At 41.2% G+C, this 21,668-nt stretch overlaps 1 protein-coding gene across 3 annotated transcripts in view; it reads left to right on the top strand.

Moving 5' to 3' along the window:
• ZDHHC8 (zinc finger DHHC-type containing 8) overlaps nucleotides 1–21,668 on the top strand; it is a 121,089-nt gene that overhangs the window by 90,360 nt on the left and 9,061 nt on the right. For 2 of the 3 annotated variants that reach the window (XR_003399528.1, XM_026859720.1), the window contains exons 2-11: nucleotides 1,273–1,394; nucleotides 5,621–5,778; nucleotides 8,976–9,148; nucleotides 9,805–9,907; nucleotides 13,214–13,305; nucleotides 14,648–14,689; nucleotides 15,015–15,147; nucleotides 16,051–16,168; nucleotides 16,886–16,995; nucleotides 19,878–20,914. Coding sequence is in view for 2 of the 3 variants with exons in the window: in XM_026859720.1 (XP_026715521.1) it covers nucleotides 1,273–1,394; nucleotides 5,621–5,778; nucleotides 8,976–9,148; nucleotides 9,805–9,907; nucleotides 13,214–13,305; nucleotides 14,648–14,689; nucleotides 15,015–15,147; nucleotides 16,051–16,168; nucleotides 16,886–16,995; nucleotides 19,878–20,914 (2,088 nt within the window). In the remaining variant the exon portion in view is untranslated. The remainder of the gene's footprint in view (nucleotides 1–1,272; nucleotides 1,395–5,620; nucleotides 5,779–8,975; nucleotides 9,149–9,804; nucleotides 9,908–13,213; nucleotides 13,306–14,647; nucleotides 14,690–15,014; nucleotides 15,148–16,050; nucleotides 16,169–16,885; nucleotides 16,996–19,877; nucleotides 20,915–21,668) is intronic. The other variant, XM_026859721.1, reaches the window with a different exon arrangement.

Genomic DNA, 21,668 nt, shown 5'->3' on the forward strand with positions numbered 1-21,668 from the left:
GTTTGTTGTTTTTACTTTGTCTCCACAGGCTTCAGCCTGGCAGACAACCAGATTCAACCGTAGATGTAATTCAGGCAAAATACAACCCAGAAAATGTGGGCCAATACATGATGTATGCTAATGGCAGCGGGGTATTGCTGCTGAATGGCTGTCTGCTTAGCAGCTTTGGAGCAGTCCCTGCCTCTCAAGGCAGGTGGAAATCTCTAAAGAGCCGCTCAGTCAGGGGTCTTACTTTTTTTAAAGAGGTTTTTCTGTCCCACATTTTTCATTATTTATATTTGCAGGATTCATGAGATTGATCAGATTTTTCCCCTCAGCAACCCTGTAACACCGAACCTCTTTATGTAGAACAGAGAAGTAGATTTGGTCTAGTGTTTAGCGATAAGCTTCAGAGAGACTGAAATGGCTGAGTGAATCAACACTGGTTTTATTGGGTAAAATTGCCTGTAAGATAGGCTGTTTTCTGCCTTGGTCCTGCCCTCCTCTGCTGGTCAGAAGTATTCTTCTTTGCAGTTAGAACAGTTTTCCTATAACTAACAGGCATTTCTCCATCCTCTTTCCAAAGTCTTCTACTTTTTCTCCTTTATCCTTTGTCCTCAGTTCCTCTTGGTTGTGTTTGCCAGGTGGGCAGCAAGCTTTTCTGGTGTTCACATGGCAGGAGCCATCCATTTTCTTTTTGATATCGCATTCTTAGATTCTGCTGACACTTTCAGAGCACATGCTCAGTCTGACTAAACTTTCCCTCAAGTGGAGATTTTGTAGTGCTGGTTCTGAGTTATCATTTGGAATTGAAAACCACTCAGGGAAGTGTAGTGAGAAGTGAGTGTGCTTCTTGTTGTACCTGCTGTGGAGATCAGTGGTTTAAGAATCCTATTCTGCTTTACAGCAGTGAAAATTGAAAGTAACATCAACTGTAACAAGGCTATATAGAAGGTAAACAGAAATGCAACAATGGGATGAAGCTTTTACGCACAGAAGCAAAATGCCAGGTTGCAAATAAGGCAGTAGGGTTGCAAAGCCCTATGAGCCATGGGAACAATTGGTGCTTTCTGTGCTATGGAACAAAGCAGCTTTACAGAGGATGTCTGTAATGTACTTTAGATCACTGAAACTGGCTTTATGGAAATTTCTGTTGTTAAATTGCAAATTCAGCCTTGCTGCATGGCTGGTTGGGAGGGGACGAGACTACTTCTCTATGTGATGATGCTGAATGGGAAGAGACTACATGTTACAGCTGAAAGAGCCCTTATCTATAACTTCTTGTCTCCACAGGTGCCCCTGGTTGACAAAAGCCATCTCCCCAGCCATCCCAGTGTACAATGGGCTCGTGTTTTTGTTTGTACTGGCAAACTTCAGCATGGCAACTTTCATGGACCCCGGAGTTTTCCCACGAGGTAACAGAGAATGGGACTGGGGGGAGTGGGATGTGAAAACCCAAACCAAAGGAGGTGTCAGGTATCCAAACACACTGTTTGTTGACTAATCCTCTTTTTTTCTGGTATTCTTTCTTGTAAACTTCATTTATTATACTCAGCTGGCAGTAGAGGTGGGATGGTAGTGAAACGCTGGATACCCTCCATATCTCTTCTGAGCTAGGAGGTGTCAGTTGTCCTTGCACTTGCTCAGGCTGGCAGTTGAGGGCACAGGGTTGCCTAGAATGGTTCTCCTTGGGTAGCTCTCCTGGCTGATGTGATTGTGATTACCATCCCCTGTGTCATGCTGGCACATTGGATTTAAGTCACTGTCTTCACAATAGGTAGTAGAGCATGGTGGAGGGGAGAGGCTACACTTTCTGAAACAGCTTCATCAAAGCAGACCTTCCAAAAAGCCTTTAAATGAATGCAAAAGGATTGAACGCTGAAAAAGATAATAATTAAAGCTTGACTTAAGAGTGTCTAAAAATGTATACATTTAGAAAGACATGCCTGTTTAAATTAGTACTGATTCACAGCTGATTAAATAGGATAAAGATCGCTCAGCTTTTATAATGGGAACCACAGTGCAGCTATCTCTCTTAACACATCCTAATGAGAGAATTATCACCTCATTTTATCCGTCTTCCAATAATTATTCACATGCAGTTTGCAGCAGAGACTGCTCTAGGCAGTCTTACTAAACCATGGGATCTGTACTCTGCAAGATGTGCTTTCTCACCTCTATTCACTGAATTCAATGTCTATTTTGAATTGCTACCTGACAAGAACAACATTCTTGTCCTGCTGGCTTCCTTGAATAGAAAGTGCCAGGTAGCAGCATCTAATGATGAGCATCTGTCTGCTATTCCTTTCAGCTGAAGCTTTTGAACCACTGATTAAGTGTTTTAGCACTCCAGTTAAGGATATAATTGTGTGTAAAGGCGAATTAAGGCAAAGGCAAGATTCAGTCATTTGTGCAAGATTATGTGATGCAGTGTTTAGGTGCTTAAAGGTACAGATAGATGCTAGTGAGATTTTCCAAAGAGCTTTCCTGGACTCTTTAGTTCCTCCATCTCAGCAGACAGAGCAGTGGTTAAACATGCATTGGGTGTGAGGTTATTCAAAGCATCCGTGCTCTTTGCCTTTGGTAGGAGGAGAGCTGGAATAAAGTTGTTCAGTTTTGAAAATCTCAGTCTGGGAATGCAGTATCTTTGTGCAACATCATTCCCTCAGACTGGAGCCTGCAGTTGGGCCTTCACCATGTCCTGAGTGATCAGTACTGAGTGTATTGTAAATTCATCCCTTCCTTTGCACTTCTCTAACTTCCTTTTGCAAACAAGTTCTTTATTTTGGACTTTGCATTTAAACAAGAAACACACGAGGAGGTCAAATAGAAACTTTGAAACATTCTCATCACCTTCTCTCCCTTCCCATCTCCCTTAACACAAGGGAGTCAGGAGCAAAGCAGGAAGGAGTTCCTGCAGCTCGGCTTTCTTCTGTCTCTTTCTATTCTTTTGTGGCCTTACATCTCTGTGCTGTATATGTGCTTGGTCTGGAAGAGTCTGGGAGCAAGGGGAGTGGGGAAAGGATGAGAAAAGGGATGGAAGCCATCCTGGAAGAAAGTGATGGAGTAGGAGTTTAGATGTGTGAAGGAAGCAAATGATAAGGAAAAGATGGAAAAGACTATAAATACCAGTGCTGGGAGGAAAGAGGAGCAGATGTTATTTCAGATCACAAGTGTGCACGTGAAAAAAGCTATCACCACCCCACACTGCCTGCAGAGCTGCCAGCGCAAGGAGTTCAAAAATTGTAGGAGTGATTTAAAATGAATATACAATAGATCTATCTGCTTTCTGTTATTGAAAATAGGTTTTCAAGCTTCTTAGCTTCAAGCTTCTTAGAACATTTCTCATAGTTACGAGTTTACTTCAAAACAAAAAGAACAAATAAGCGATACAAACACTGAGATTCTAATGAAATCACGTTTCATTTAGGGAAGTCACCAAAAATCAGATATATTACGAAAACACAAGACTTGGCTGCCCCGTGTCAGTGGATCGGAGTATGAGAATCTGTGTAGTAAGATACATTCCTCTGCCAGTGTATTCTGCTCAGATCAGTGAAAGCTGGAAATAATCACATTTCTAGCTGTATCGTATGAGCTTACAGGTTCTCTGGCAGATAGAACGTGGGCTATGGGGGGGAGTAAACCCAGCTCACTCGTGTATTGTTGAAGAGGGCCTGAATCAAACTCCCAGATCCATTACTCATTTTTTAATAATTCCTTAATTTGTTGGCTCTCTGAATGTTTCTGCTATGAATCAGTATTGGCGCTGTACGAGTCAGTTGCCAGTAATACGACTAAATGAGCAAGAAAGAAAGCAAGTATTAAGTCACTGAAATTAGGGCTACCCTGACAAAACTGATTTAGAGATCTGGGTTGAGACTGGCAATGTTTGTTCCTGGCTATTTATAGATACCAACTACAAACTGGCTTCCAATATTTTTGATGTTAATATTTTATACAAACTCTTCAAGTGTGTGTCAGTTCTGCAAGGTTAATGTGTTTATATGCATGTAGGTATACACAATGTACAGACTTTTTGTCTGCATAGGCAGGTTTTTTTACAAGAGTTTAAATGGTTTGACTGTCCCAGTGTCTTGTTTTCATATGCCCACAAGTATTATACAGCATGAGCTGGTTTGCAGTAGTATTGAAGAACCTACAGATTGTATTTATAGAAGTGCCTAAGGGATTTAGAGTCTAGCTTTCACTAAGAGTCCCACTGACTAGTTATGAGGGAAAATTATAGAGAATGGTGCCAGTACAGCACTCTGCTTCCATGCAGAAACATTAATCCAGACAATACTCTTGCACAGTAAATACTGTAGCTGCGCCAGATCCCAAGCTCATCTAAGTGAAGGGAGAAACTCCCTCTGAAGTCAGTGGAAATTGGATCATGATAACGCACCTAGAGAAGATTTAATATAGAACTAAATGACAGTGATTGATGCCCCGCTGGGACAGTATTATCAAATTCCACCTAATTTGGAGCCGGTCAACCAATGCCAGCTGCACTATAATGTTTAACCAGGTGTTAAATAGATATGAACGTCTTTGATTTTCTCTGTCAAAAGGAAACAAATAAAGATCACAGGAATCTGGAATAAAAGATGAACTTTCATGAACCTCATTCTCATTTTTTTCCTTTTCTTCCCAATATATACTTGTCTATTACAGACTGGCTTTTATTTTGTGCATTTATTTTCAAATGGCCTCTTTTCTTAAACAGGGAAGCACTTAACTGAGGAGATAAACCATCTGCCCTGCGTGTTGTCCCTAATAAGATGACTACAATATTGTCATCCTCATCTTACTAATGGCAAAGAGAGGCTAAATGACTAGCTCAAGGCCACAGAGTGAGAAAATTAGAATACAGGACTTCCTGACTCCCAGTCCTGTGCTCAGATCAGTAGACCATGCTGCCTTTGAGAGAGGTGAGATCTTCCCAGTTATGTACTCTTACTAGAGCAAGAGCGTTCTGGGTACGCTCTGAAGAGGTGAGCGCAGGATATACTCTAAAGCGGTGAGCACTGGTACAAGGGCTTGTCACAAGCACACAGACTGCTTCAGAATGGTGTGTCTCACTGTGGCATCACACTCCCTGGGGCAACAGGTCTTTGGGATGATTGTGAGCTGACACCAAGAGTGCTGAACAAATTGTCACTCAGGGTCATCTGGGTTGATTTGGGGGTTTGAACTAGCGCAACCTTTTTCGCATATCTGTCAGTGTAATTTCTTTCTTTATGTGCTGGTAGGCTAGCACTGAATTAATCCTAAATGTATGCAGCAGAAGTTATCACAAAAAGGGCTTGGTTGGTTTCCATTCCTCTTGGACTCTAGTTTGCAGCTCATTCATTCTGGTTGTAAATGCTGGCTAAGACTCCAACACCTCTGTTTGTCCAGGGCCTGGTGAGTAAGGCTGCACAGCACCCCTACGGGAGGTGCTAAAACAAGCCCTTATCACTGAAGTATTCTGCAGCCTGGACAGCCTGTTCTGAAAGCCCAACACTTCCACCACTCTGTTATTTCTCTGACAAGTCTGAGAGCACGTGCAGTGCCCCAGTATCCAAGGCACTGACTGGATTAGCTTTTATCTTTACCCTCTTTTATTTCCACTAACTTGTAGTTTTGCATTGAGCAGCAGATGAAGATGAAGATAAAGATGACGACTTCCGAGCTCCACTCTACAAGAATGTGGAGATTAAAGGAATCCAAGTACGGATGAAATGGTGTGCCACCTGTCACTTCTACCGTCCTCCACGCTGCTCTCACTGCAGCGTCTGTGACAACTGTGTTGAGGTAACAGTTCTGTTGATTATGTGATCTGTTGGCTTTGCCTCAGTGATGGGGTTGCACATACTACTGGAAACATGCAGCTCAGTGCTTCCCCCAGTATTTCAGTTCTTGGAAGTTCCCAGCTGTAGTCTTGTTGATGGACTCCTACTAATTAGTACCATTTGAGATGTAGCCCTCAGTTGTGGTGTATGTTATAATACATATGCATTAATGTTTGATGTCAACTTTGTTGCCACTGATAATAGAATAAAAATTTATAATGCTGCCTATGTCTCCCTTGAAGTAGCTAAGAGATCATCAGTGTAAAAAAGGGCTGAATGGAAGAGTTGATGCAGAGGCAGAGTGCAGGAGAACAGGAGGCTCAGGGTGAACCACTGTGGCTTGTTGTGCATGAGCTTAGGGCTCATCACTTCATTTGGAACAAACTGGTTCTTACATTAGTGGCCAAGCAGAGAAGCTAGAATGGTGTGTGAGCTTTAGGAAAACCAAGCTCAAATTTCAGTGTGTGGTTCTCCAGTCAATAGAAGGACACCATGTTGGTTTCAACACCCCAGCTCAGAGCATGATCTCATTCATGTTTCCAATGTTGGTTGCTCTGAATTATGAGACTTTCATGTTTCTTGATAGCCCTAGGTTCTTGATGAGGAACACAGGATTTTTTAAAAATACCCCCCAGACAGTAAGATGTGCTTTTGGTCTATAAACATCTCCAAAACTTGTAAGTACAGAGTTCTGTATCCACAGCAGAGTACTGCTGGGGGGAATTTTTTATTGCCGAGCTAAAAAAATCTACTTCTTAAGGATCATTTCTGCTGCAAGGTCTATTTTTTTTTCCCAATAGAAAGATGACATTTTTAATATGTCTAAAATATATTCAGTTGTGCCATTAAAATGAAAGGAATTACTAATCAGAAAGGGAAAAAATACCAGAGTCAGCTGGAATGCTGTATACACCATCTTTGTCCTAATCCTCTTTGCCATAAGCAAGGAAAGTGTTCCAAAGAAAGCAGCACAGTTACATGTGAGAGAAAAGCTGTCTGGGTTTATCTTATGTCAGTCATTTTCTCCTTCAGGGCAATATATATCTAAGTTATAATTATCTGGAAGCGGTGCTGTGCCTAGTAACCATCGATAAATAGGACAAGGCTGTCCTGTTGTGGAAGGCCTTAGTAGGATGTGGGTTTTGAGAGGATGGAGAGTAAGGAGCTTGCCAAGGTCCCTGAGTGGAGGGGAATAGGCACAGCTATTCATACGTTGTGTCACACAATTTCTTTAGACTCTGAATTGCTGCATAGAGCTGGATTTTTTGTAGAAAACCTGAGTTGTATATATTCCTAGTTCTAAAACATAAATGTTTTCACTAATTCTAGATCCTGAGGATTGTTTAGACAATGGTAAATTCTCAGCTGTCCCATAGAATTTCCTTCTTCTGCCCTCCCCAGTGGCTCAGCATGAAAATTCATTTTCAGCAAGTGAAGTTTTCTCAGAAAAAGATTGCTCAAACCTTACTGGTATAAACACTTGCAGTTTCATGCTGCCATAAGGCCTCCATGCGAGTCAGTTCTGCAGCAGAAATGAAAATGGGAGAGCATCCAAAAGTAACCTAAATAAAACAGCAGAACGCAAGGTGACTCTGCCTAGCTCTCCAGAAGTTTTATTGATGGTCAGATCAGTTGAACGTTCCTTACTATTCTGGTGAGCAAGTAAGAAGCTCTGCTTGTATAATTAAATTATGACTGCTGTGGAGGAATATAGGCAAAAAGCATTAATGACTTCTGAATCAATAAATCATGGTCTTAAACAGCATGCTTTATTGATTCTTGTGATGCTTATTTCCCGCTCACCTGTCTATTCTAGAAGAGCTTGGAGGCAGTGATAGGAGTTACTCTACTGGCTTCTCCATGTGGAACACATTCAGGGTTGTAATTCACATCTCTTTGCTTTCAGTCTAGAATGTGCAATAAAAATTCTTTTCCCAAATATAAAACCTCTGAGATAAATTGATAAAAATGAACAAACAACAAAAGCCAACAACACTTGCAGAGGTAAAATCAGTTAAAACCTAAAGCCTGCTGTGACCAGAGGGAGCCAGAAATGAATCTATGACAAAAGCAGTCAGATTTTTGTTTTCTTTACTAAAGTGTTTGCAGTGGATTCTTACATAGTTTCACAATGGATAGATAATTTGGGCTGCATACAATCAGGTTTCATGATAGACATACGCTATGTCAGTTTTTCAGATATAGCCTGTAATTATCTTTATTAAATTGCCCCTGTCATTTTCTAATGTGCTTTGAGAAAGCTGTAATCCATTTTCTTGTATTTTGTAAATTTTTGGTAAATACGTTGTGTAAAACCGAAGAATACAAAAACTCCTGTGTCATCATTGAGGAATATTTAAAAATAACATTACCACAAAACAAAGAATAAACAATTCATTGGTTGATGTCATGAGTGTCTAATATCTGTTCTGAAAAACACAGAAATAAGAAGGGTTTATTTCTTGCACCTGATTTTGTTTTCACATCTAGAATAGTCCCATTGAAGACAATGGATTTACATGCTTATAGAACTGCGTAAAGACATTTGAAAAGTGTCTGTGGCTTGCCCTCGTTATTAAATCTCCCGTTAAAAGGGATCTGACTTTATGAGGGACTTTGAACTTTTGTCTGAGACAAATAGGTTTGGGTTCATAACTGTTAATGAACTTGCACAGAACTTTGCTTGTGTCTTATCCAGATGTTTTTTGCTGGGGACCTGCTTGGTAAAAAGTATCTTTTGTGATGTCTGTTGTTTAAAGTAGATTTGTTCAGCTTTGTATAAATACAGAAATGTGGGGCAGAGAATTTTGCAGCAGTATTGCATCTTCAAAACATTATAGGTTATGAGAAATTCATTGTAATTGACTCTTCTTGCTAAGGATGATAAAAAAATAGTGCTTCTGCTGCTAGCAGATAAAGAGCCTGTCTTTTATTTGCTTATATCCTCTCTCAGACCCTGTAAACGCTCAAGTACCTCTCCATCCATAGATACAGAAACACTTGGTCCTAAGAAGAGCCCTCTAAAGAGAGTGTAGCATGTTGTAAAGCTGCAGAACTAGCTTGATAAAATCTTACATGATGATGGTTCAAATTTATCTCTAAGACAATGTAATTTATTTCACCATTTGGATATTCGCTGTCTGTCCCTTTCTTTACAAGGATTTTGACCATCACTGCCCATGGGTCAACAACTGCATAGGACGGAGGAACTACCGCTATTTTTTTCTCTTCTTGCTGTCCTTAAGTACGCACATGGTTGGAGTATTCACCTTTGGGCTCATCTTCGTATTAAACCATATGGAAAAGCTGGGAGCAGCTCATACTGCTATTACGTATCCTTCTTTGTGGTCTGTTGAGACTCAGGGTGACCTTGAGGAAAATGTGAAAGAATGAATCTGAAGATTTGTCTTTCTGGAACTGGTGGAGATCTACTCTTCTGATCCTCCATTGTTCTTCCCCTGAAAGTGCTTAGTGCAGGTTTTCCTTTGTACCCATCTTAACTGCGTCACTGTCCATTACCCCCAAAACTATAGCTGAACTTCTGTCTCAGTCTTAGCTATGACAACCCAGCAGAAGGATATGCTGCCTCCCTGGATTTTAATTCCAATTGGGTGTGACTCTACACTGCTGGGTAATATTTCTTGTATTTAAAACTCTGCTACTGTATTTTAAAGCGGAGTTTGCCCTGGGAGCAGACCCCCTACATGCTAGTGTAAAGCTCTGGCTCTAGATTAGTGCAGAACGGTCTTTACAAGGTGGTTAGAGCCAGAATGAATGTGTTCACATTACTTTTTAACCATCTCAAGGATAAGGACCCAGACTAGGAGCAGATGCACTTAACTTTGAGATAAAATTTAGTTAGACCTAAGTAGAGGTGAGGGACACCCTGCCTGTTTCCAAGATTTTTTTTTCCTCTTTTTCCTCTTCCTCTCCTTCACAGCCTCTTTTTCCCTTCACTCACCCCAGTTTCTTTAACTCCTGGATACAGAATGGCTGTCATGTGTGTGGCTGGGTTATTCTTTATTCCAGTCATTGGTCTCACTGGCTTCCATATTGTTCTAGTGGCCCGAGGCCGCACAACGAACGAACAGGTAAGAAGTGATCTTTTCTCTTGTGTTTGTAGTTCAGATGTTGGGTTGGGAAGGGAATTCAGCAAGTCAGCTTGGATAAAGCAAAAAATGATCCAAATCTTAGCAGTAACACTCACTGGAGCTTTTGTGAAGATCTAGGAAGATTGCCTAGTTTTTTATTTTCAGATTTTCTTCTTGATGCACTATAAGCAAAGATTTCCCCCTTCTAACCACAAGGGATCATCTCTGGCTTGTTTACCATTGAAAATCTACTTGTGGCCTTGAAATAGGTTTCATGTGGAGAGTACCATTAACCCCAGAAGTTCAAACTTTGAGTAAGGCTGAACAAACCATGAGATTGAAAGAAAGAAAGGAAAAGATAAAATCATGCTTTTGCCCTGTCTCCTGATATTTTGAACTCCCCCAGCTAACCCACAAAGCACATAATGAGGTCTGAGCTAGCTCTTTGTCTCGCTTTCTTTGTCTCTTGTTCTCATGCACATGTGCACGCACACACACACAGAGGCTGTTGGACCTAACTCATTTCACTTCTCTAAGCCAAGTGCCAACATGACATCTTGTGCCAAAAAGCCTGTAAAACTTTAGTTCCCCTGCAGTTACTCAAATGTCAGTAATCCACAGCCTCTGTGTGGGTGAGCCAGACCTATATGCGTGTGCATATCGATAGTGCGATACAGGTGATAGAGATCCAGCCCTGGGATCACTGGCATACCCCTGCCGTTTGTAAGGGGGAGCGCAGTTAGGAAGCTTGATGCTGGTGCCAGTCAGCTGCACACACCATTACCAGCTTTCTTCCCAAGGCTAATTAATCCTGTGCATTCCAGAGCTTTACCTTTTCACAACTCCAGCTCCAAAGTGCCCCTCACACATCTGGGTTTTTTTCACTTTTTTTTCCACGTCACACTTCTTTTTCACTTTTCTTTTTTTTTCAAATGCACTTGTACTGCTCTTGCATCTGTGGGTGCTCTCTAGCTCATGCTGAGCAGTGTGCTGTTCTGGCTGTCCTGCAGGCTGATGGCTTCATGCTTACGTGTGGCTGCTCTGCAGACTGCAAGAGTTGAAGACATCTGTCTGAGGCCAGGCCTTTGTAAACTGGGATGAGATTGTCTCCTTTCCCACAAGAGACAATAAAAACTTCTATCCAGAATAATGTGGGAGGTTTACATAAGCAAAGAATCTGAAGTCATTGTGAATTGTTGCCTAACAGTCTTTAAAAAAAGCAGGCTTACCATAGCTGTAGATCTTTAAATGCTTTTCTCTGTCCTGCTTGGAATCAGCTGCTTTTCATTTTAAAATTGATTTTGGCCATGTATTAGGTTTGATAGTGTAACAATAGTAGCATGGAACCCAGGGTGTTTTGGTCTCATAGTCCAAATAATGGTCTGCCTTAGGCTTATCTTGTGCAGTGATGAAAACTGTCCATGAAAATTTTAGGCTGAGGAGAAAGGGAAAATTTAAATTAAAAAAAAAAAAGGTAAAACTTTAACTTCTTGTATAAACTAATGTTTAGAAAAGTTGAGAAATTTGCATTTAATTTGATTGAAAAATGCATCCTAGCTTGGTTTGGTTTCCTGAGCTACCAAACCACTTGAGATTATTTCATTTTCCCGTGTCATTTTTTGAAAATTAAATATAATCTGGTCTTAATTTCTGTTTAGTTATGTGTACTGCCTATCTATAAGTGGAGGATGCATGTTCCCAGCCTTCAGATCCCTTTCAGAGGAATCATATCTAAATCATTAGGCCATCAGACCAGGAGTGATGGCTATGAGATCTGCTCTCAGGTTTCCACTGTTTTAAAACATTTCACTTTTCTCCTGCAGTCCCAGTATTGATTCTCTTCTCTCACACTGTTAGTTGTCTGCTGTCAGCTTTCCAGTTACAATATGCTCAGCTACACTTGTCCTCTTTTCCCAGTATATTTTATAGGCCAGTGGTACAGACATTTTTGGTGGTTTACTGTAAATTTTTGGTTCATTCTGCAGTTCGTAGGTTTTCAGCATTCATAGTAGGCAGACTGTGATTTAGGAGTGCATAGTGGCTGAGTTTAGATGTTTGTGAGCTTTCCAAATGCCTCTGAAAGTTTTCTATGGAATCAAAATAACCCATAACCCAACATCTGCTCATATACTGGTATTTTTAGTTTCTGAATAAAGTAAATTAATATCCTTCCTTCTGAGACTGCTTTCTATCAGTGGATTTCAAACTACTTTGGAAACCAAATTGATATAATTAGTAATGTGATCTGTGAGTTAGAGAAACTTTGTTTTCATATTGTGTTTGAGAAAATGGGCACAGAGATATGAAGTGCTTTGCCAGCATCTGGCACAAGTCAGCTTAAGCCCAGGATTGAATGCAGATGTGCCAAATGTCCCAGGTCCGTGTTTTAGTCATCAGATTAATCTTCCAACACTCAGAACTTCCAACATTTCTCTCTTGGCCTTTTAAAGAGTTTCATGTTATATCAAAGAGGCCAGCATAATATATTGCAAAATCATTTAATCATTGTTATTTTATGTGCAAGTAATTAAAGTATTTCTGGTACTCTGTAAACTTGTTGGTAGATCAGAACTATGAGTTGATTAAAAAGCATTACTTGCAAACAGCAACAGTAATGCTTTTAATGGCAACCCCTATTAATCTCTCTGGCTTTATTGGTATGTATCCCCATATGGTTACTTTCAAGTATCTGCCTGTAGAGTACAAACCCTTTATAATGCTTATGAAGCTTTGAATGGATCCCGCCAGTCTAATGAGGCTTGGCTTCTAACAAACCGGCTCATTTCCAAGCAAACATCGTAATCACCAGGGAGTTCCTGGCACCCTCTTGCATGAGGCGGTGGTTCTAGAAGAACCTCTCTGATAAAGAGGAAACGTTGCTCTCATCCAACATTACAAATGTTGAATTGACATTCCTGTTGGTTTGAAGAGGACTTGCCCAGGCACAGGGGTAGAAGGGACAGCAAAATGAAAGGGCCCAAACCAGGATGTCTGGCTGACAGCAGGCACAAATCTACTGCCGGAGCAGCATGGTGAGGTGAACCTGGCCGCTTTGAAGCCCAGTCACACTGGACTCACTGCCCTTTTGAGAAGGGATCTTTGGTTGGTGTGCCTCCTAGCTAGAAGTAGCTGATGAAGGTGGTGAGTTAGAGCAGGAGAGAGGAAGTACAACATTCAAGGAAAAATGATCTGTTTGGGAAGGACAGTAGGGTCAGAGCAAGGCGTACTTGCTCTCGGCTTTCTCGGGGTTGGATGATGACTTTTATATAACCAGAGGTTTGAGCACTGTCCTGAATATGTTTCCAGGTGACTGGTAAATTCCGTGGGGGAGTGAATCCTTTTACCCGAGGATGTTGTGGAAATGTGGAACATGTGCTCTGCAGCCCCTTGGCTCCCAGGTAAGAGAAATGCTCTCGACTGGGAATGAGGGAGGCAGTGTAGTTGTTGGGACAGAGAAAGAAAATGTGCTTGGTTGGGCTTGTAAGTGAAAGACCACTGATGAAATAACAGGGAAGTAAAGCAAAACACCACTGAAGGCAGAGCTCTGTGATAGCTGCTTCACTGTTGCATGGCTGTAACCTGTCCAGGCAGTTGCTTTCTTCATGTAATTCATAACCCTATCCCAGAAATGTTTATCTGGAATGAGCATGTCAAATTATATCAAGATTTGATACCCTTGTCTTCACTAACTTGTTTATCCAGTGGATTTCAGTAACAAGGTAAGTTTCTGTAAGTTATAATCATCCCAACATGACTTTTTGCACTGTACAGTCGATGTCCAGGTATTCAAGTCTGTGGAAAAAAGGAAGGAAAAAAATCAGCCTTGCTCCTTAAGACTTAAATCTAATTTAAGGCTGCTGTGGTTTTCAATCTCACTGGCACTTTCATTATCATAAAACAGATTTTCAATGAGGTCTACATCATGGAACTTGGGATTTTATTTATGGCTTTCTATTTTCGGGGAAATGGATTTATCGTTTCACATTTTGAAATCAGGATTTTAATGCAATAGATCAGATGGGGTATAAATATCCTAGGTGCTGAGCTCTCCAGCCTGCAAACATGTTAATAACTGTACTACAAGAAGACTTATTTGAGCCTTTTCAGGGTGTTGAGCAATTCTAGACCCTGACACTGTTACCTGCTGGTTTTGGTTTTTTTCTTCACTGTGCATCAAATAACTCCTAAAATACTGTTACATGTGTTAAAGTGAAGACACTGGAATAGCTGCTTCTCAAATGTACAAAATGTGAAAATCAGGTCAAAATACTTTAAAAGAGCCAGATATTAGCAGTTGAGAGACACTCCAGTTAAGAGCGGGGTGTGAGTACTGTCATCATGGCTATTCTCAGATTTCCAGCAAGCAGAATGTTTGTGTTTTGTGAAGACCTATTCAAATTGTCCTGTATGTTGAAAGCCACTGATCCATCACTACTAGAATGTCCTACTCACTAGGTAAATCAGAGAAAGCTTGTGTGTGTATTGATACTTATGCATTGTACAGCCACTGCCCAATGGCACTTAGAGAATTCTAGTCCACTGGAAAGAAATTAGATATCTAAAGTCAGCCATTTCCCTTTAGGTTTGTTGCTTCCTATAGACCTGTCTGTTTCTTTTACCTCCATTTATTTGAACACTCTAAGCATGCTACAGAAACAAGTCATCGTGTGGTAAGCTAGAACTGACAGCATATCATCTTCTCCATGTTAACTCCCCATGTACTGGGTCTTATTCCCCCAGTCACCGTCTTCCACCGCAGGGAAGCTGTTTCATGTTAACTAGGTAAGATCTAGTAATCGCTTCCATTGGTGGTAGGCCTCTCTTTCTCTCTTCATGTGAATTGTGCTCTTGTCCATCAGTGCTTCAGAATTGCTTGGGTTTTTTAATGCATCCTCTCCTTTTGCTCACTAAAAAAAACCCATTGATTTGTGTTTTTTTTTTTTTTTTTCTTTTTAATTATTACATCCATTGAAATAAATGGAGTTTGCTTACATAGATTCTGACACATCCTTAAATCATACTCTGGAAGCAGGAAGATTTTCTTGTCTCTACGCTTTTTTCTTAGGTTATTGTTTATTTTAATTATGACTGTTGAACAATTAATCAGGTACATAGTCGAGCCCAAGAAAAAGCAAGCTGTGAGTATGAAGCCTCCTTTCCTCAGACCTGATTTATCCGAGCGACAGATCACAGTGAAGATCAGTGACAATGGAATCCAAGCCAACCTCAACCGGAGCAAGGTGAGGGAGCCTTCAAGTGCTGCTTTTAAAGAGCATGGATCAGCATTATCCGATCCATGGGAGTGAGTTTGTCATTGAAAAATCTCCTTGAGACAATGCATTTTTTTGAGAAAATGATAGAGATTAAGTCCTTGTTGTATACTTCATCCTCTGAAAATAACCACGGTTCAGTTACAGCACCTCTTGATCCAGTAACAGCCCTTTTTGCAGCTCTAGAATAGAATTCCTTTGGGCATCTTTTGGAAGAGGGGTCTGTTCTTTGCAATAGTTACTTTCTGTCCCAAGAGTTGCCACCTCTTGGTGTTCAGATTAATGTTAACAAACCTAACACTGTGCGGCAACCCTTGTAGCACCAGGTCAGCTGTTCTGCTTCAAAGAAGGATTTTAGCTTCCAGACTGCAGGAAGGCTTGTGGTCCGGTGAAAGGAATATTGGCTCACAAGTTGAGTTCTCTTCTCTCCTTTTTTCAGTTTCTCCTGGCATGATATATAGAGAAGGATTTGTTTAGTCATATAAAAAGCAGTGGATTCAGAAGAAGCCACCTTGCAAGATTTTTGAGGACAGTTACTTGTTACCCTCTGGATAGTTACTTGCTGAGAGCTGCCTGGAAAGCTGCTGAAAAATGTTAGAAAACACCATTGTCTTCTACCACATATTAACCAGCATGATGATAATGTTATTTAGCACGCCAAGCAGATTAGGATCGTGCATTTAAAATTATACTGGCTTGTTATCACAATGTTAATTTTATCTACACATTACGGTCCTTGTCTGCCATGTACACTAAATCATGTTTGTCGTTACAGGTATAGGTAGTTCTTGTTCTGTGGTACATCCAGCACTCTGACACATGCTGTTATTTAACCAAGTTGTGGGTAATGATTGATTCTTTGTTCATTTTCAGTCTAAAATTAGCCTGGAAGGTCTGGAGGATAAAAGTATGGATGTGCAACCACCTCTCCCACCCAAAGGAGATCCAAGCAAGTACTCTGAGCTAAAAGGGCAGCTGGGGACCAGTGAAGGTATAGTTGCATGATCAGCATTTTATTTTTGTTAATAAGAAAATATTTCAGCCTCTTTAAAAGGTTTCTGGTATTCTTTCAAAACAGTAATGGGATCTGAGTGAAGGGTTTTTGTCTATTTATAGGAGTTCTGAGCTAGGGGAATAAACAGCAGGAAAGGGAAAAAAAAGTCATCTAGAGGTGGTTCATCCAAGCCTAGGATAGATATATCAGTTTCACAGAGTTTTTAAACCCTGCCTTAAAATTTTGATCAATTTTTAAATTAAAAATGTAATTTTGAACTAAGGAATCAGAAATACTAGCATGAAATGCTTAGGCATTACAAACTGAATTATTTCATTTATGAAATTATGAAATTTAAGCTTTGATAGTATTAAAACCCCCTATTTTTTCAGACAAAACTAGTAGCTGAATTCAACCCAAATATCTAGTATTTCAAAATATGGCAAAATTACTACTCACCAAAATATGTCACCCCACTTAATATATTATACCTTGTTTCTTCTTCTCTTTAGATTGCTGACCTGGCAGCTATATACTGTTATTTCCACAGGGGCCCCATTGATTTTGGTGGAATTCTGCACAATAGTACTGCAAGTTGTATTCTTTCCAGAGCAGATCTGTTTGCAGAGGACTGTGGATAGCAAGGAATTAGGAATGATAGACTTCTGTCCACACATTTTAATATAAAATCTTTTTTTTTTTTTTCTTTTACAGAAGGTGGCCTTTCACCCAAACTTATCAGCCCTCCTACACCTGCCATGTACAAGTATCGACCAGCTTTCAGCAACAATCCCAAAGTCCACTACCATGCTACAGCGGAGCAGGTGAGCGGGACTGGGAGAATCTGCTCCCAGCTGACATGGTCAGCATGGAGCTGAGGATAAATCCACCACAGGGCTGTAGTGAATGTCAGAGTGCACTGTTGTGCGATAGTGTGCATTTTCACTGTGCTGCTTATGAAAACATGTCTGCTTTCCAGCTTTTCTCTGTTGAGCTTGACATGTCTGTCCTGCTGACAGGCGTGCACTGCTGCTTTACCAGTGTCTTGACCTGATCCTGAGATGCTGAAAAGAGTCACCTCCCATTGGCTTCTCCTGACATAGGTGCCAACTCACATTCACTTCAGAGAGAGCTGGATCAGACCCTTTAGCCAACAGACAACATGCTCAGTGATTCCTTAAGATGTCAGCTTAGAAAACAGAAACAACTTTTAAAGCATCCCAAGAGATATTTTAGTTAAAATTAATGGAAGATTCCTCACGTTTGACCTTCCTTAGCACCTTCTCAGCGCATTTGGGTTATATGGGAAAAAAAACTTCCTAACACTTGGCATCATTTCCTCCTATCACGAAAACTGAAGTCCAAACAGTTAGAGAGACTTGCTCTGGAATTTTGACTGCTTTCTCCTTTTGCTTAGGAATTTTGAAAGAGTTTACAGTGTTTCCTTTGGAAGCAGAGTGCAAAACTAAGCCTACTGCTAATAGACTTGTTTTTCTCACTTACTTCTCATGGACTTGTTGCAAATATTCCTTGGTCCCCCCAGCACTGAGAACAGCAGTTTGAAAATCACTGGTCTAACTTGTGTATTTGCAAGTCTTCACATACCAGTGGAGATACCCTTAAAACACACATGCTACACACAGTGCAGTTTTCTTACAATTAATTTCATCAGATCCTCCAATGTCACCCCTGCAATTACAAGAAGGGGATGGTATAAATAAAGAAAGGAAAACACAGTAGAGATATATAATTGACTGCAGCAAGACTGGATTAAGACAGAATGTTCCTTAAATGGTGAAGAAAACTTTTCTAGTATCCTCATTTTGAAAAGAAAGATGGCAGTGGATAGTAGAATTCCAACTACCACCAAGTTGAGGTTTTAGTCTTACTGCAATAATTGTAAATGTTATTCTCTCAATTTGTCCACTTAGTGAAGAAAAGATTGGCTTATGAAAGGGAACATAAGAACAGCAGTGTGTTCACTGCACCCAAAAAATTTAATTCACCTTCACTTTATTACATGAAAAATGGCTTGACATCCAATTCAAAATACTCTATTTACAGACATCAGCTAGCAGTTTTGAGCTTTGTAAGCAGCAGTATTTTGGGTCATGATGCCAAAAGTCAAAGCACTGTGGAAGGAAATCCTGTTTTATTCATTCAGTATGTAGGCATAGATGCAATATAGATACCAGATAGGTTCTGGTTAGGCCAGGAGACTGGGCAGTGCTATGAAATGATAACAGTGTACAGCATCTTCATCTGAGAGTTGCTGTTTCAGTCCTAACCTGAAAAGAAGGATGCTGTTACTATAGGCTGACTGGTATACATACAATCAGCTTTGTGGACTTGTTCAATTTTATAGTAGTCACAACTTTCTAGTAGTCAAGTGGGGATATAAAAATGAGTTCTCTTGGCAAACTGATAGGATAGCATGTAGTTGTCTGCCAAGCCATATCTAAGTATAAGGTACAGGGGAAAGAGACTAGCTGGTGTGAGGAATATCATGTTGTCTCTTCTGTATCAGTTCTTCAGCCTGTCAATGTAATTCTGCTTTTGAGCAGTGAAAGCTGTTAGGAGAGAGGGATCAGGACACAAGGATATGTGGCACAAATATAAGCTACATCATTGCTCTTTCCTCCTCCTTTACAGGCTGTCACTTGGTCTCCTTTTTTCCAGAGAAGACCATATTTAGCACCATGCTTTAGAAGATAGTGAGCTGGTTTGCATATTTTCCTATCTTCTAGTTCAAAGAAAAATACTTCAAGAAAAATTCATCATAAAACAGATTTCTGCCAGTTAGGCTGTTTTGGATAGTTTTCCTTTAAAAGAAATTAGATACAGAACAGACTGCGTTGACTGTGTTTCTGATGAAATATGTGACTAATTCTTTGTTTGCAGAGCCAGTGTAGCCAATTTATTGTGCATAGGCAAAATAACAGCAAAAATTATTAGCTTAGGACAGAATGGTATTTTAAGTGAACAGAACTGTAAGCAGTCTTTCATAGAGTAAACCAAAGAGAAGTCCTGTCTGGTTTCAATGCACATAAATTATGGCCTATGTTTCCTTCTCTGATGTGGCCACTCTCGCCTACAGAGGCAATAAAAAAGAGAAAACTGCTTCATTTTGTTGTCTAAATGGTGGGAAAGAGCCTCTCTGCTTTAATTAAGCTTAGGTGCTTAATTTTGAAGACCTGTGACCAGAAATTCAGAATTGCTGAATATTCATAGCTCTGAGTAAAGTAAGAGTGTGCTGGTCCCCAGTGTCTTTAAATGAAGCCTGGAGTATTTCTGACTCAGCACGCAAAACCAGACATCTCTCAACTCCAGAGCTATTTGTAGAAAACTTGAAGTGCTTTTTCCAAGGGCAATATTATCAGATTACAATCTGCTTTACCTTGACTGAAACTTGAGTCTTGTTTTAGAAGGTCTCTCATTCTGTGTTTTCAGTGTCCATGTATTGACACGTCTATTGCTGCCAATATTATTTAACACTTCTTATGAATAACTCCTCCTTGCTTCTAACATATTTATCCATATGCTGAACAAGAGTCAGGAGATTCTTTATAATGAACCTGTGTCATAGCTGGCCTGAGAGCCTGAGAGAAGACCTTCAGCTCATTTCTTCCCATGCACTCACCGTGAAGAGCAAATCTGTATTTACATTATCACTGACTTCTGTTTCTCATATTCACTTCTGGTTTAGATCACCATGCAGGAGGGACACAGTCAAGGGGCTCTGATAGAAGAGGATGGCAGGAGCCTTGATTACCAGTCTGAACCCAGCTTGGACATCCCCAGCTACCGGAAGAGCTCCCTCCACAAGACCTATCAGTCTTCCCCACTCCAGATAGATTCCCTTGCCATCAATTCACGATCCCTGAGCCTGAAATCTGCTGGCAGGAGAGGGACAGACAAAGTGCCCCTTCATCCAATAAAGTCTGAAGGGGCGGCTTCCACCCCTTACAAAAGCATTTTTTCTCCCAATTCCCTGTCAAACAGAAATGGGAGTCTTTCATATGACAGTTTGCTAAACCCCATGTCACCCTCGGGGAGGAAGTGCATCGCTCATTCTGCCATCAGCTCTGTTGGGTACCACTCCCCGTATTTATCAGCCAAAATGTGCCATCTACGGGGGAGTGAGCTGCAACGCCAACCACCGCAGAGCTTCAGCCCAGTGCTGGGGGGTCCAGCTCCACATCAGCGAGACCCCTCCCCAGTCCGCTATGATAACCTTTCCAAAACCATTATGGCATCCATCCAGGAGAGGAAAGAGATGGAAGAGAGGGAGAAGCTCCTCCACTCGCACCCTGATTCAGTGTTTGCAGACTCAGGTGTCTATGACACCCCTAGCTCTTACAGCCTTCAGCAAGTCAGCACACTCTCTGAAGACCCACGCAGCATGGCAATTAGATATGGATCTAGAGACAATCTGATGGCTGCTACTAGTTTTAGCACAAGGAACCCTATACTGCAGTCCTCAGTGTCTTCACTCTCAAGTGCAATGACAAGAGCACCAAGGACTTCCACAACCTCTCTGCAAGCTGATTTAGCCAATAATAATGTCCAGTCCCATCAAGCACTACAGGGCAGGGTGAGCAATGGCTCCTACAAATCCCCAGGCCACCAGGTCCCATCGTCCCCCACAGGGATGCCCAGGTCACCCTCTTACGGAGGCCCGAAGGCTGTCTCGTTTGTAAACACTGTGGAAATTACAGAGGTGCAATCAGTGGGAGCACAAAGGTATGTACTGCTTTAGGTGCTGCTTAGCAATGTGAATCTGTGTGCAAGTACAGAGCCCTTCACTGGAGGCATGACCCAGATTACATGTTTGCTGTTGGCCAGCCAGGGTGGGAGGTTTGTGGGTGCTCTCTGATTCTGCGACACCCTCGTAGCAACCTCATCATGACAAAATATTTGCACGTTTGCTGTAACTTGAACTGCAGGTGGTCAATTAAGTTGCAAAAGTCACAGTGATTTAGTGTTGTAACTGTATTGGATAATTATTTGCAAGGTAAGAGGCAGATTATCCCTTCCTTTATGCACAGAAGGGTGGAGCTCTTTTAGTTTGCAGCCTAAAGGGAGGCTGGACCCAGCCGTTGCTTGGACACGGCGGCAAAGTAGGGAGCACAGCACTTGCAAACATACCCTGCACTAAGGGAAACAGGGGCTGGGACCAGTCCTGACAATCGTGCTTGGCATAGAGAGCTGTGTATTTAGGTGTATTGAGTGTCCCATAGTACAGGACTGGTAATAAAAGCACAGAGCATCTTGACATGACCTTAGGGCCTTGCTACCTCCTTCCTTTCTGTGAGGAAGTGTGGGGAGAGAAAGGATTTCCTGTGCTGAGAGCCTGAGTAAGTGTTATCTGAGCAAGAGCCTCAGCTGCAGCTTCTGCATGCACTTATCTTTCTTTCTCTTCCTTCTGGAGACTGTAGGGCTTGGAAAGTCTGAAAAGAGCTACACGATCCTGCCAGGGGTGCAGTTTTTCAGCCAA

Source organism: Athene cunicularia (genome assembly GCF_003259725.1).
Source record: "Athene cunicularia isolate RWA chromosome 15 unlocalized genomic scaffold, athCun1 chr15_part1, whole genome shotgun sequence".
NCBI classification, from domain to species: domain Eukaryota; kingdom Metazoa; phylum Chordata; class Aves; order Strigiformes; family Strigidae; genus Athene; species Athene cunicularia.